Source organism: Stenella coeruleoalba (genome assembly GCF_951394435.1).
Source record: "Stenella coeruleoalba genome assembly, chromosome: 2".
Taxonomy (NCBI): Eukaryota; Metazoa; Chordata; class Mammalia; order Artiodactyla; family Delphinidae; genus Stenella; species Stenella coeruleoalba.
The window spans coordinates 31,021,960-31,033,565 of NC_137147.1; the positions used below are offsets into that span (position 1 = coordinate 31,021,960).

The 11,606-nt window shown below is 47.3% G+C and overlaps 1 protein-coding gene across 2 annotated transcripts in view; it reads right to left on the reverse strand.

The window, feature by feature from the left end:
* The window catches only part of TTC9 (tetratricopeptide repeat domain 9), a 42,304-nt gene extending 33,394 nt beyond the window's left edge, over positions 1-8,910 (reverse strand). For both annotated transcript variants that reach the window (XM_079914748.1, XM_079914747.1), the window contains exon 1: positions 8,337-8,910. In XM_079914748.1, coding sequence (XP_079770874.1) covers positions 8,337-8,736 — 400 coding nt within the window. In that variant the 5' untranslated portion in view covers positions 8,737-8,910. The remainder of the gene's footprint in view (positions 1-8,336) is intronic.
* Positions 8,911-11,606: the final 2,696 nt, after the last annotated feature.

Below are 11,606 nucleotides of genomic sequence, written 5' to 3' on the forward strand. Positions count from 1 at the left end.
CTGCCCACTTAAAAGGATAATTTACACTTCTAATACTTTGTAGTTTATAAAGTACGTTATCTTCTTGCTTTTCACCCTTATCTTGCGAGTCAGGCTGGCATGATTATACCCATTTAATATGTGAGGAAACTCAAGACCAGATTAAGTTCACATATGTAGCGAATGTGCCACCAGCTGTCACACGAGTCTCCCTTAGTTCCCGTCCCACTAGACACAGGGCCAACTGGTCTATTTACTGCTGGGTTTGGGGGAGGGGTTGTTTTTGTTTCTTGGGAGATGAGGTTTCGGCTCACAAAGTTAGAACTTATCAGCCAGTCATAAAAACACAAACTAAAAAATAACTACTACTTTACAGGATGTTAGGAGAGAAAATGTTCCATGCCACACAGAATAATACTGTGTCCAATCTCGTTTAGCACTTAAACCAGAACATATTTTTAAATGATGGTATCATCACTCTCGTGACATTAAAACTGACCAGGTCTGGAGTAATGCATCTGCACAAGTCCAGATGTTATTCTTCTAATGGGTCACTTCCCGTCATTGTATCCACAAACTGGTTACTGAAAAGTAATGGCTGAAATGAATTCCTACTCTTACCACATCCACTTAAATTTCTCAAGACCTCTAAACTGGAATTCACACACTCTGGAGCAAAGGGGATAAAAACTAGGGGAGGTATGGGTGGGGCTTCTGTAAGCCTCCAGGCTCATTAGAAATTATGACTCATCAGATTCTCATTCCTCTCAGGTCACCTTCCTAGTGACATAGAACCTGGTTACAGAGAGCAGGACAGTTTCCCCTTAACCACCCAGGATGGTCGTGGAATGGGAATCCTAATCACACAAGGCACAATCATGGTAAAAGGAATAACTTACAGAAGACAAGACTGGAGGATGGGCAAGCGAGTTGCCCTAAAAATGTCAAGGCTTTTCCTTGTTACAGTGATGAGATGTATTTTTTGTTGCTTCAAAAGATAGATAGACTATGGATGGATTGATAGAAATTTCAAGGAGGCAAATTTTAGTACCTAAGGAAGAAACTTCTAAAGATGGAGGTTGTGGGGTGAATGGTTAGGACTATAGGCTTTGGAATTACAGACCTGGCAGATGAGAAATCCCAGTTTGCCACATACTACTGTGTGACCATGGGCAAGGGACTTAACTGCTCCAGCATGAGTTTTCTTTCTCACAAAGTTATACAGGTACATATGCAAGTTCATGAAAGGCAGTGACCTTGTTCTTTATGTTTACTCCTGTGTTCCCAGCCCTCAAGGCCCAGCGTCTAGCACCTATTAGTTGCTCAATGAATATTAATGAAATGATTGAATTTCTTGGATCCTTAATGAGACAGATGCTGGGATAAGCATTTTCACTCCTTTCAAACACATTTGTGGAACATCTACTGGGTGCCAGGAGCTGGGCTCCTCACGGTAGTCTTTACTACCATTATTGTTACTGCTATTATTATTATAGTTGTTGTTTTGTGGTGGTGGTTATTAAATAAGTCACTATAGGTAGTGGTGAGTATCCTTATTTTGGGAAATGCCTAAGCTCACGCTGATAACAAGGTGGTAATGTTGACAAGGAAATTCACACACCTCTGTAAGGTATGGAGTCATAACCAAATCTGAAATCGTAATTCTGGTTTTCCATAACTCTCGAGCTAGCTAGTTAGCACTTCCTTAGCACTTTTGTTCTTTTCCCACAGCCACACTGTGGCAGGGAAACTTTGCTCCACAAGCTTCCTCTCTGTAAACACTGTCTGTAATTTCAGTGCTGTTTTAAAATCCTTTTGGCTGAAAGAGAAGAGAAGGTCCACTTGGATATATTTCAACCCAGGATTCTTTTAGTTCAAGTCAGCTCTCCTTGGCACTACACATTCCCCTTCCTTTTTTTTTCTTTTTCTTTAATTGAAGTATAGTTGATTTACAAATGTTGTGTTAGTTTCAGGTGTATAACAAAGTGATTCAGTTTTATATATAATATATATATATTATATATAATCTCATACTTTTTCAGATTCTTTTCCCTTATAGGTTATTACAAAATATTGAGTATAGCTCCTACATCCTGCTTCTTTTTAAAAAATATTTGGGAACTGTTGGTTTTGAGTCCTACCAGACATGGCATCATTTCATTGCTGATATGAAAATGTGTGTGTATGTTTAAGAGGAAGATAATGAGCTTTACACTGCTTATGATCATTTCAAGGCCATATGAACGCCAAGACTAAACTCTTTTAATCTTCTGTCGTATTATCTTTGGCTTTTTTTTAAAGTTTGTTTTTGCCGCACCACGTGGCTTGCGGAATCTTAGTCCCCTGACCAGGAATCGAACCCAGGGCCCCGGCAGGGATAGCACCGAGCCCAGTCCCGGACTGCCAGGGAATTCCCCTATCGTTGGCAGTTTTTTTTTGTTTGTTTGTTTGTTTTGCGGTACGCGGGCCTCTCACTGTTGCGGCCTCTCCCGTTGCGGAGCACAGGCTCCGGACGCGCAGCCTCAGTGGCCATGGCTCACGGGCCCAGCCGCTCCGCAGCATGTGGGATCTTCCCGGACCGGGGCACGAACCCGCGTCCCCTGCATCAGCAGGCGGACTCCCAACCACTGCGCCACCAGGGAAGCCCCTATCTTTGGCTTTTCAAATGTCTGGTACCACTGTCTGTGCTAGAGCTGTGCTTGCTGCTATGTAATTAGGAATGGACCACACTAATCGCGTTGGTGATAATGGCAAACTCTGGTCCCAGCATGGACCTCTGACTTCCCAAAGCCAAATATCTGGGAATTAGAAATTGCTGGTTGGCTGGTTGGTTGAAACATTTGGCTTTTATCCCAGCTCTTTGGAGGAGGCACAACCTAGTGAAGAAAGAGAAGAGCTGGCAGGAGAGGATGTCCCATCTGAAGGTCACTCCCAACCTGTGAAGCTTTGGGCTGCTCCACACCTTGGCCCTCCTGTCCATCCTGCAGCCAAGTCCCCTTGCCTTGGATGGGGCACTCCCATGCCTTTTGGCTGTAGGGACTCTTACTTGAAGATATCTTAGACAGTTTCTGGCTACGAGCCACCCAACTCATTACTTTTGCAGGTAAACTAAGGAACTTCAGAATCCACTTTAGAAACTCAGCCCAAAGTCCACATTCAGAATTTTCTCTCCTTGAAAGCATTCTACAAGTTTCAATTCTCACATCCTTTCTTGGAAGATGATCTTTGAAGCCACATTTACAGGCTTAAGATTTATTGGCCAAGGGGCTGCCTGAGGAACAGCCTCAGGTTAACAATGGCTTGACCAGTCAAACTCTCCCATCCAGATGGCAGCATCCTGACTGAGTAACTTAGCATGAAGCCCCTCTTCTTTCCCCTCCTTTGCCAGCTCTTATCCCAACAATTCATCTTCTGGCTACCAGGTTACTGCTTGTCTCTAGCTCTTGACCTCTTTTTTTTTTTTTTCTCACTGAGTTCTTGCATTTGTAATTTATCCATCTTCCTGCTTGGTTCTCTGGTTCCCACACCAATTTCTGTGGGGTACCTTTTGTCTTAGAATCTGCCTCAGGGTCTATAGCTAATTCTGTCCACCTTAGATGTATACACTCAGTCATCTTCTGGTGTCCCATTGCAGGGGTGGCTTTAAGGGTGCCGTCACATAAGACCCATGCTCAGAAGGGCCTTGTATTTGGTTTAATGCTCTGCTGTTGACTTCTTGAAATTCTAATTATTTTACCTTTGAAACTGTGTTTTGGAAGTGAAGCCTGATTGGATAATGGAGCATGAAGTTGAGCAGAAGACAGAGGTACAACTATTCTTTGCAGGCCCATGTAGTATATAGCATTCACGATGCCCCATGAGCACGGAATTCCAGTGGATCCACAATGCAGGGGAGTTCAGCAACAAACAAGAGGCTTAGGTCAATAACTAAGTAAGCACACACGTTGACAGCCGAAGAGGCCAGGCTTTCCATTCAACCCAGAAATTGCTTCAAATGCAGAAAGAGAGCAATGGTGTTCTAAGAAACAAAAATAACCTAAAACCCCATCACATCCTTTCTTGCTTAAGTGCCCTGTACTAGCCAGCCACTTATGCTGAAAATGATGACAGAGGAGGAAAGACTAGGGTAGGAGTATGGAATAGCTCCTTTTCCTTTCCTTATTCATCAGAAAGCCAAGACTGGTAGAAAGGGCACCTATAAAGTATGCATATAAAAAGGGAAATAAAAGCAGTTGAGTTCATTTTGTCCGCATTTCCATGGTTCCAGTAAGAATAAACTACAGGGCTTCCCTGGTGGCGCAGTGGCTGAGAGTCCGCCTGCCGATGCAGGGGACGCGGGTTCGTGCCCCGGTCCGGGAAGATCCCACATGCTGCGGAGCGGCTGGGCCCATGAGCCATGGCCGCTGAGCCTGCGCGTCCGGAGCCCGTGCTCCGCAACGGGAGAGGCCACAACAGTGAGAGGCCCGCGTACCGCAAAAATAAATAAATAAATATGCATGTACAAGCTACGAAACGTGAATTGTGTAACTGACATGATTTCATATACCAGTTAAGTGTTTTTATATTTCCACTTAAAACTGGCATTGCACACTATAAAGATGAATAGTAAATTCATGCCAATAATTTAAAATTGTAATTTTCTTGAAATGACATTAAATAGCAGATAAAAACACCATTCCAGTCGAGAGAGAAACCATGAAAGAAAGGGGAAAAACTTTATCTTTTAAAACTTTTAATGACAACTTTTTCCTGCTTTTTTGAACAAGGAGCCCCACATTTTCATTTTGCTCTGGGCCTCACAAATTATGTAGCTGGCCCGGTCCCATGGCTTCAAGACATGTCCACAAGCACTGATAAAGCTGGCTCCCATCCAGGCCTTTTTCTTGCGTGACTTCTTTAGGCCTTGTCACTCCCCTGTCCTGCGACTTTCAGTTGGCATCAATGGATATTATCTGCCCCTCTGGTAAAAAACAAAACAAAACAAAAAAAAAACCCCGCCCAAACATAGCTCTAAATGGATGAGAAAATGGAGGTAAAATGATGTGGTAGGGACTTATACAAAGTCACGAGGTATGCCAGGAATAGGGACATAAGCTGACTCTCGTCTAGCCTTCAGATCCAATGCCATGGCCTGTCAGCACCCATCTCCACTGTGGGCATTTGAGTCCTGAACATCATTTGAAAATACCAACAGAGTCATGCATTGCAACATTTTGATCAAACCCAGCTGGGGCCACTACAGCCCCACAGGAACAGCTGTAAAGCAAAAGGTTCTGTCCTTCAAGAGGTTTTGCACAGACCATTCCAAGGCCCCAGGGGAGTCTTGTGTCTTGCTCAAGGTCAGTGGGAGTTGATCGACAGGCCAGTACATGCTTCTTTTGCAGCCTTGCTAAGAATCACATGTCTACATCTTCCCAGGCAGAATATCTGTTCTAATCATTGTATCAAAGTCATTAGAAATTCTGAAGGAAGAAGATGCTTCTCATTTCCTTCCTTGAATTTCTTAGAGAATAAGACATGCAAAATCAAATCTGGGGGTCTTGCACCCCTGGCCAGATCCCTGCTAATCAGAAGGAACTCCGAGGCAGAACAGACCACAGCCACAGGCACTTTGCACGTTGCCTGCACACCCTTCAAGTGGTCACCTCAAGTCATCCAAATGGATTTTTAGGTTAACATCTCTTAACAGATTCTAACCGCCCCCTTGCTGTTCTCTTGGAGTCTTCCATTAAGAGTGCAAGGGTCCACTGAACCTAGGTTTCCTCCCGAAACCTCATAATAGTCTTTTGTTTAGTGCTGAGATGCCCTTAGCAACACAGCCTAATCCTCCAGGTGTTTCTGGGCTAGTTCATGTTGCTTCTAAACCCCAAACCTCTCCCTCTATGCACAGCTGTGTGGAAGGACAGGTCCTTGAGAGAACCAACATCTTCAGACTGCTCTCTCCTGAAGCCCACTGGGCTGCTCAGCCAGCACTGCAGCCCCAGTGGAAGGGCCAGTTGCCTTTTTGCTGGAACAAACTTGCAGTTGCTGTCTCCTCCCTTTAATCAGGCACGGGGGTGGGGTGTGGGGGGGGGGTAGATTATCTTATGGGCCACGCTGCACTGTTCTGGTTCTAACAGCAATAACAGCGATCATCTTTCTTTCTCTTTCCATCAAATGCTCATTGTAAACACACATTTACAAATTTTGGGTTGCCATTTAAAATAATCTTCACAAAAATATTTTAGTGAAACGTAAAAATGCTCTGACACAATGATGGCAAGTGGGAATAAAAACAGGATACGGGAGGTCCTTAGCTTTGTAAATAGTTTATGTTTAGGTATAGAAAAAAATACAGGAAGGAAATATATCACAATGGATTTCTTTAGGTTGGTGGGATTAAAGGTAATTCTGTATTTTCTAAACGAAAATACATTTTATAGGTAAGCATTACTTTTGTAATCCACAAGTTATTAATATTAATAAGTGGTGAGCACCGGAGAAGGCAGCAGAGGGGGAAATCTGCCATTGCTACTTTCCATTCTCTCGCCACTAAAGTTTTCCAAAGTGTGTGGAGGGGTGGGTATGGAAGTGGAGGAACCGTCCAGATCTTAGCCCTGCCCTGAGTGGGCTGGCCTGACCAAGGACACAGCTTAGGTTTCACCTTGGAAATGTAACCAATTCTGGGGTAGAAAGTAGGCAGTGCTAGCCATCGGCAGGCAGCCAAAGCATGGGGTGAGGGGCAACTCTAGAATGCCCATGGAAAACACTGAATATAAGACTCTATTACCACTCTGAAATCACTGCATTAGTGATCCAGAGTGCCCCCTCCTTCCCCCATGGCCACTCTGCCCTTTATATTCATCAGGCAGTAATGAATATGCCAGAGACTTACGGGAAATAAAGGGAGTCATGGTGTACCTTGCGATGGATTGAAATAGTCCATCTATGCTGTATTCCTACTACTTTATCTGCTGCCGTTATTACTAGTACTGCTATCAGCACCACCATTTCCACAATTGCTACTACTACTATTATCATTAATCCTTTAAGTTTGTAAACCACTTAACAATCTACAAAGTGCCTGGGCTTTGCCTGACTAGAGATGACACCGGACGTGGCGTTATGGGAAGGCAGAGGTAGGCTGGCGCCAGAGATCTCAAAGGGAACTGAGCTGACTGGCACTTAGGAACAGAGCAGAATTGTCCATACATTTGTTTTCATCCCCAGCTGTCTGGGCCCCAGACAAATCCACCGTCCCCAACCACACCCATTCTCCCAACTTGACTCTGCTACAACTGTCCAGAGCTAGCTTAGGCAACTTCAAGGATTAAGGATTAGGAGCGATGGCCTTTATCTGGCCAGAGGAGCTGCATCATGCCCAGATCCCACCAAATGGGGTGGGAGAAGAGGAGAGAGAGTGTTTTTCAAATATAAGGCCATTGCCTCTGCCAACATCTTCCACTTTCTCACATGAAGCCCCTGGAGTGACCCCGACTCCTCCGGTTTTAGAGACTTTAAAATTTTCTGTGCCAAAGTTAATTTTTAAAACGCCCGCCTTTGACCTTAACCCCCAAAGTGTACTCGGGAATGTATACCTCACCTTCTTATCCCAATAAAAGGGCTCCGTTTTCCTCAAGCCTAGCAGCTAGCTGGTGTGAGAACCAGCGCTACACGGAGTGAGGCAGGGAGAAGAGCTAGAATGCAGCACAACTCAAGCCCAACCTTGGACTAGCTTTCCGTTGAGATCGCTCTCTTCACCTGGCAACCCGGGCCCCAGCAGAGCTCAGAGAGAAGAAAGTGCATTTTGGAATCCATTTTGCTTGAGATGCTGAAGGCATCGTAGCAAACTGCCCTTTGCTACTGGGGCCAAAGAAACTTGGGGAAGGACTTGACCCGGAGGGATGCGGTCAGCTGCGGGGAAGGTGAGGGCGAGCTCTGGTGCTAACGATCCCTGAGGCAAGCAGCCACTGGGCATGCCGTGGGTGCGGGTGGCCCACCCTGGGTGCTGCTGCCCGCATTTGGACCCAGGGCCACTGGCGAGCAGTAGTAGCAGTAGCAGTCGCCGCCAGGCCGGCTGGGTCCCCATCTCTCCGTCCAGTTATTTATAGGCGAGCTTTACGAGGATGCGGGGGAGGAATGCGAGATGACAACGAGTTTTGGAAGGTATAATCCTAAAAGTCACACTTTTCCCAAAGCGCCCCCCTTTCAGGTTCTCCTTCCCAGAGCGGCACGGTCCCAGCGGGGGCGTGTGCGTCGCGGCGCGCCGCGGCGGTCGGCTGTGACCCGGAGGCCCGGGGCTGGGGAATGGGGACCGGCGCCTGGAGGGAGATCGGGAGGGCAGGGAGAGGAGGGGTCGGGGGCGCGGCGCGGCTCACCTGCCAGGCTGTTGTAGCAGTCGATCTCGATGGCTTCCACCGTCTTGCTCTGCTCCTCCGAGAGGCTCCCGGGGTTGGGGGCCCCGGCCGGGGAGGCCGCGCGCGAGTCCCGCTCCCGTTCCCCGGAGGCCGGCAGCAGCCCCTTCAGCTCCAGCAACGCCCTGTGGTATTTGCCGATGGCTTCGCGGAATTTCTTATCCTTGTAGCACTGCGCCCCTTGGCTCTTGAACTCGTGCGCTCGCCGGATGAACTCGGCTGGCTCCGCAGCCGCGCCACCCTGGCCCCGCGCCGGGGTCCCTCCGCCGCCGCCCGGGACGCACAGTGGCGGCTGCGGCCGTTGAGCCTCGCCGGCTGCCGGCGGGCTCGGGTTCCCCTTGGCCGCCGAGCCCTTCCTCTCCATTCGGCCGCCACCCGGCGCCCAGCGCGCGCCGCGATCCGCCCGCCGCCGCCGCCGCCGCCGCCGCGCCCTCCCGGGTTTAAAAGCGCCGGGCGCCTGCCCCACGCCTGGCAAGCTTGGCCGCGGCCGTAACACCCCGCGGCGGTCCGTCGTCCCGCACTCCCATTCTCCTCGCCAGCTGCGGGAGGCTGCTCTCTCCTCCTCCTCCTCGGATTGCCTTCCCCTCCTTCCCTCCTCCCTCCCTCCCTCCCTCCCCTCCTCCCGCGCCGCCCGCTCTCCTCCTCGCCCTCCTCCCCTCCCTCAACCTGCGGGCGGTGGCGACCTGGCCCTCGCGCGCTCCGGGGCTAGCGGTGAGGGGGACCGAGGGCCTGCTGGGGTTGGCGGTGATTGTCGCTGACCCGGAAGAAGCTTGGCTCGCCTGAAGGAGGGGAGGATTAATGACAAAGACTGGCCCTTTCTTTCCCATTCAATCCAGCCCTCGGAGACGCGCCTAGTCTGAAAGAGGCACACGGGGGAGGGGGTCTGTGTGTGTGTGTGTGTGTGTGCGCGCGCGCGCGTGTTCTTTGCAGTGAGGCGTTAATATTTTTAAGGTGGCAGGGCCTCTTTTTTTTGTGGATGCAGGTTGTCGCTGAGGTGTGTCTCCGTGTGTGGCTGCCCAGGCGCCCAGAACACAGTGGGCACTTCAGCGTGTAGGGCGCTGGATTCCAGGAGCCGCCGTGTGTCGAAGCCTGGGTGTGCAGGCAGTTGTGCAGAATGAATCAGACATCAGAGATGGAAAACACCTGTTACTGTCGGTCATCAAGGCTGGGCGTGCATTCGAATTTCCATTTACAGGACAGTTCTGCCCTGCTTCGGGAGGTTCCATCCCTTCGTTCATTCATTCTTTCAGTCTGCCCTGAGCGGCGGCTGTCTACTGGGGATTTGCTGAAGTCAGGGGGCAGACAAAGATAGTCAAGGAAGGGATGCCCTGCTCACCATTAACTAACTCCCAGTCTACTGGGGGAGATACACCACCCACCGGCAGAGTCACTCTGCCAGGTAGAGATTGGTAAGTGTCATCAGGGAGGAACAGAAAGTCCCGTGGAGCCCCAAGGAAGGGAAGCTTTGTACCGGAAATGGCCTTCGAAGGCCTTGACAGATGGGTAAGATCTGGGCATGAGGAGATAGAAGGAAATGACATCTCAACCAGAGTGAGGAAACAGCAGAGGGCATGATGTTCGGAATCTTGGGTGTGTTTAGGGCATTAGTGGTGTGATTTTTATGGCCTAAACAAAAGTAACTGGAAATGATCAGGTTAGATTATGGAGGCATTTGGATGAAGCGTTTGCATTTGATTTTGTAAACAGTGGAGAAGGCTGGCCTGTTTTTTAGTGCTCCCCCCTCCTTTATGATGCTGAGAAAAAAGTATATGTATATATAGTCTACAGCAGTGGTTTTTGAAGCATGGTTTCCAGACCTGCAGCATCAGGATCACCTGCAAAACAGAAATGCAGTTTCTAGGGTCCCACTCCAGACCTACTAAAATCAGAAACTCTAGGCATGGGATCCACCCACCCCCACTTGGTTCAGATGCACACTCACGTTTGAGGACCCCTGCTCCAAAACCTTGCTACTCAAAGTGGAGACCTTGGGCCTGTAGCACCAGCATCGCCCGGGAACCTGTTAAAGGTGGAGAATCTGCAAAATCCCAGACCTACTGACCCAGAATCTGCATTTTAACAAGATTACCAGGTGATTCATATGCCTGTGAAGAGTGTGAAAAACACTGCTCTGGAGGATTTGCAAAGTACAGAAACGTATAAAGAAACCCCCAACCCTACACCGTCACCCAGATATATTCTTTGTTAATATTTTGATGTAATTCCTACTGGTTGTTTTCTATACATCTGTATCTGTACAAAGTGCTCTTTTAATGAACATGAGTGGTATGGGACGATATATACAGTTTCCTGCTCTTTTTACTTTACATTAAATGTGATTAAATAGTCTTTTAAAGCCTTATTTTTAATGACTTCATAATATTCCCTTTGTGTCTACAGCATAGCGTACTTAATCATTTTTCTGTGGTCAGATAGATTGATTCCAATTGTTCGGTATTACAAAAAACACTGAGATAATACAAATAATAGATACCACTTATATCCTAACAATCCAGTGAAATAGGTGCTATTATTATCCCTATTTTGGACACCAGGTCACAGAGACTTGCCCAAGGTCACACTGCTAATAAGAAGTAGAGCTGGGATTTAAATCCAGGCAATCTGGTCTCAGTATCTATGCTCTTAACTAACTATATTTATACTTAAATTTTTGTCCTAATTTGTTTTTCCTTGCAAGAAATTATGCTAATGTCTAAAAATGTCTCGGAACATACTTTCAATCTGCTTTTTAGAAAGGTTGTATTAACTTGACCTCCCACCAGCAACGTACTAGTTTCCCAACATCCTTGCCACCATGGAGGATTAAATTTTTAAAACTATTTTCTAATTTGATAAATAAGAACTGTGTATCGAACAAACTGGGATATCTCTAATTTCAAGGGTGAACACTTTTCACAGGTGTACTTACCATTTGTATGGTACTGAGGGTTTTTATTTGGACACAGCCTTAATGTACTAAATTGTACCTTATATGTTACAGCACCTTACTTTTCTAAGTGCTTGAACATCTTTATTCTCATCTAATCCTCCTCATAGCCCCAGAGAAGGAAAATGTTTTTTTTTTAACATCTTTATTGGAGTATAATTGCTTTACAATGGTGTGTTAGTTTCTGCTGTATAACATGGTGAATCAGCTATACATATACATATATCCCCATATCTCCTCCCTCTTGCGTCTCCCTCCCACCCTCCTTATCCCACCCCTCTAGGTAG